The 3,376-nt window shown below is 48.1% G+C and overlaps 1 protein-coding gene across 1 annotated transcript; it reads right to left on the bottom strand.

The window, feature by feature from the left end:
* Nucleotides 1–1,368: 1,368 nt before the first annotated feature.
* LOC104169502 (E3 ubiquitin-protein ligase Rnf220) lies at nucleotides 1,369–1,993 on the bottom strand (the record flags this gene model as incomplete). Its single annotated transcript, XM_009710431.1, has 1 exon — nucleotides 1,369–1,993. A coding segment is annotated over exon 1 (625 nt), but the record flags the coding sequence as incomplete, so codon positions are not given.
* Between the last annotated feature and the right edge of the window lie 1,383 nt (nucleotides 1,994–3,376).

The following is a 3,376-nucleotide window of genomic DNA, read 5'->3' as shown; positions in this document are numbered from 1 at the left end:
AAGACAGGGGGGGAGACAGATAACAGATGACATTCATAGTGCAAGGAATACACGGCTTCTGCCTTCAGTGGGAATCGTCCTACCCTCGCAAACGCCGACATAAAAGACACACTTGCAGCATATTTCAAAACCAAAGAGCGATGGATTTACAAGGCAGGTTGATTTTATGATGACTTTTATTGAAAAGGTACGCTGGGTTTAGGCAGATGCCTTTTAGCGCCGGTAAGTTAGCACAGTGCCTAATTCAAGGAGACAGCCTGAGGAAGCAGCGCCGACAGGGGAGAGAGAGCCACAATGTCTCTATTACTCTCCTCGGCATCATAAAGGGGAGAAGAAAAATCACGTCTGAAAGGGAGAGGAAGGAACAGTGCAGCAGGTTTTTGTTGAATCAAAATATAGGAACAATAACAACAACAACAAAATTGTTTTCTAGGAAGAAAATTCAACAGAACAAAGGAGCCCATGTGAAAAGCAAACCACTCGCTCCTTGGTCTACACGGCTGGGTCTACAGGAAAACTCTAATCATGTTAGCTGTCTTCTTCGGGGTACCATGCTCTGCTGTCCCCAGACCGCTCCCCACGATGGGTCACCTCCCAGCTCAGCAAACCTGGAAGCCTGCCCTTCCCCGAGGACAGCTCTGCCCCTCTGCCTGGGCAACACCACAAGGGACGAGGTGATGGGGCAGCAGGGAGCTATGGCCATGAGCATGTGGACTGGTTTCCTTCAGTCCAACCACCGATCTGCAAAAGGGCACATCCCCTTTCAACAGGCACCAAAGTGGGGAAACGCTCAGAGAAGGCACATGGTGCAACAGCTTACTGAATTGTAAGAATGGATGCAGGTTTACGTCTCAAAGAGGGAACTCAGTGGCCAGAAATATTCTTCGGTTAACCAGAGGAAAAAGTACTTTTGTCCTAACCTGAGGCACGGGTCCTGAAGGTGATGCATTTGCTATAAAAACAATGTGCATGAAGAAAGAAATACCTGAAGAAGCAGTGAGTACGTATTTGCTGCAAACTCTGGGAAAGTTCCTGGCTACACACGCCAGCTGCATCCCTGTTTACACACATAGGCGTACCGGCGTCTATAGCCTTGCCCTGGGGCACGGACAGCTTTCTGCATGGTCAACGTTGTCTCTCCAGCTGTGTGCTGGAAGACGAGTTTCCTTCAACAGCACCTCACCTTAAAATCTGTCAATGTCCACCTAGAAAAGACAAGGCAATACTGCGTGGCTGAGCTTGGCAGGCAGGGAAGGATGGTTTTCCTCTGCCTTCAGCGAGGACCACAGCACTGTGGGACAATCACCTGTTGAGTATCTCAACGAGGCACAACTAAAGAAGAAACAACAAGTCAACAGAGGTACTTACATCTGTCACTTCGGTCTTCGGGACTGGATGACGTCTCCCGGTCAGAAATGAGGCCAGAAACAGCAAAGATCTTCTTCCCTGTATCATCAACTTTGAGGGAGCCGGGGGAACTGGAGGGGAGCTGCGTGCCAAACTCGTACTCCTTCCCATCAGCGTCCGAGAAGCGCAGATGGGGTGAGTCAGTGTCATGACAGTTTTTCAGGCGCTTGGCTGGTGTAAAGGCTGACTGGTAGCTCTCCCGATCTTCAGTAGATGCAAAGGGGCGGAAAGCCCCAACACCGCTGTGGTTCAACATACTGATCGGGGTGCAGTCCAGGTTGGGGGGTGCAAACTGGGGGTGGAGGTGAAGCAAGGACGGAGGAAAGTCACGGTTTGCAAACGCTCCCGGCACCCCACCTTGCCGGTGATACATGGAGGCAAAAGTATATGAGCCATTGGTAAAGGGAATATGCACGTCCTTGTCTGCTGACACAGGGACCCCAAAAGGCCTCGGCTGCTGGCAGGGAATGGAAGCATCACGGCTGGCTTCGGCAGTGGAGGCGAGAACCATCAGTGCTGGGGAGGCCAGCGGGTTGGGGAGATAGGGTGAGTTCTCCATCTTGAACGCTGCCCGGTGTAAGTCCATCGGAGTCTCTTTCCTCAGCAGTATCACAAGCAGAACGATCTTCCCTGGAAGGAAAGCAAAGCGATGCCTGGGAACGGAGCGGGGAAAATTACTGGAGCATCATCACCCTCCGAACGCTGCAAGGAAACAGAAAAGAAAAAAAAAAAACACAACCGGTTAGGTTCCTAAGCTCATCTCTCTGGGACACTCCTGCAGCAGGGTGGCCACATGTGTTACAACCCACCGACCGGAGACATGCCACTGTTCTCATTCAAGAAAATCAATAGACAACTTCACACACTAGTGGAATTGTCTCTGGCCCTCCAGGTTAAAGGGTATCATCCAGTGCAGATGAATGAAAGGCAAAGCAAACGTAATAACATGTAGATTTAATAACCTGCTAATAAAGGAGGTTCAGTCTAAAATTAAGACAGTAACTCCAAATTATAATTGGAATTTTATATGGCGAAAGAGGCATGTACATATAATTGCAATAAACTTAAGAAAGCCCATGCATACACGCACCACTATTTGCTTGGGGGAGCGTGCGTGCGGAACCAACGTAAAAATATCTATTGTACATAGTTACCCAAATAAGCCAGCGTACACGGTTATGCTGTACATGACACCTAAGACACATATAACAGACGTATTTTCTCTCACTCTCACAGTATATATGGGCAGGTAAGTACTTGCACGCACAATACTTGATACCATTACACGTATATATATACACACATCGTTGGAACGTAGGAATGTGACTGTGTACGAGTGTGTCCGTGTAATACACAAACACCCACGCGTGCGCACACGGTCCCTCTTAGCGAAAGGAGAAGAGACTTCCCCAGTAAAATGCCTGGCGTCTCTGACAATACTTAAAATCATAATGGGTGCTTCTGCCATCTGATCTCTGCAAGCGTCTGCCTTTCGGGTCGGGGACAAGAGAGAATGGATCAGTAATTTTAGTTCCTAATGCACTCACTCTTAAGTAGATTTGTAAACTGCCCTGGATGTGCCATTAACATTTAGAAGAAAATGTTAACAAAATTTCTGCCTCTCATCTTGCTGAGCCTCCTAGGTTGGCTGCAGCCACCCAGCCAGCCACAACCCCCTCCCGGGGTGAAAGAAGGGAAAATGCTCCTTTCTGTATCTCCCCCAGTTCGCTCCGGCTTTTTGTGTTGTTATTTTCTCCCCCAATCAATCTCATGTCTTTTCTTTTAAGCTTCCGCCGCCTGCCATTCAGGCCCTACAACCCAGCTTAAAATACAAGGACTATAACTTTGAAACAATATACTAGCCACTGGAGCTCAAAGGGCCAGAAAAATCATATAATAATAAAAAGCTGTTACAAATTGTGCCTCTTAAATCCAGAGGGTCAAACATCTCAAATAAAACTTAGTGAAA

The sequence above is a fragment of the Cariama cristata genome, unplaced genomic scaffold (genome assembly GCF_000690535.1).
Source record: "Cariama cristata isolate BGI_N322 unplaced genomic scaffold, ASM69053v1 scaffold26781, whole genome shotgun sequence".
Taxonomy (NCBI): Eukaryota; Metazoa; Chordata; class Aves; order Cariamiformes; family Cariamidae; genus Cariama; species Cariama cristata.
The sequence above is the reverse complement of the archived record's forward strand: the minus strand, read 5'-3'. Positions and strand labels throughout refer to the sequence as shown.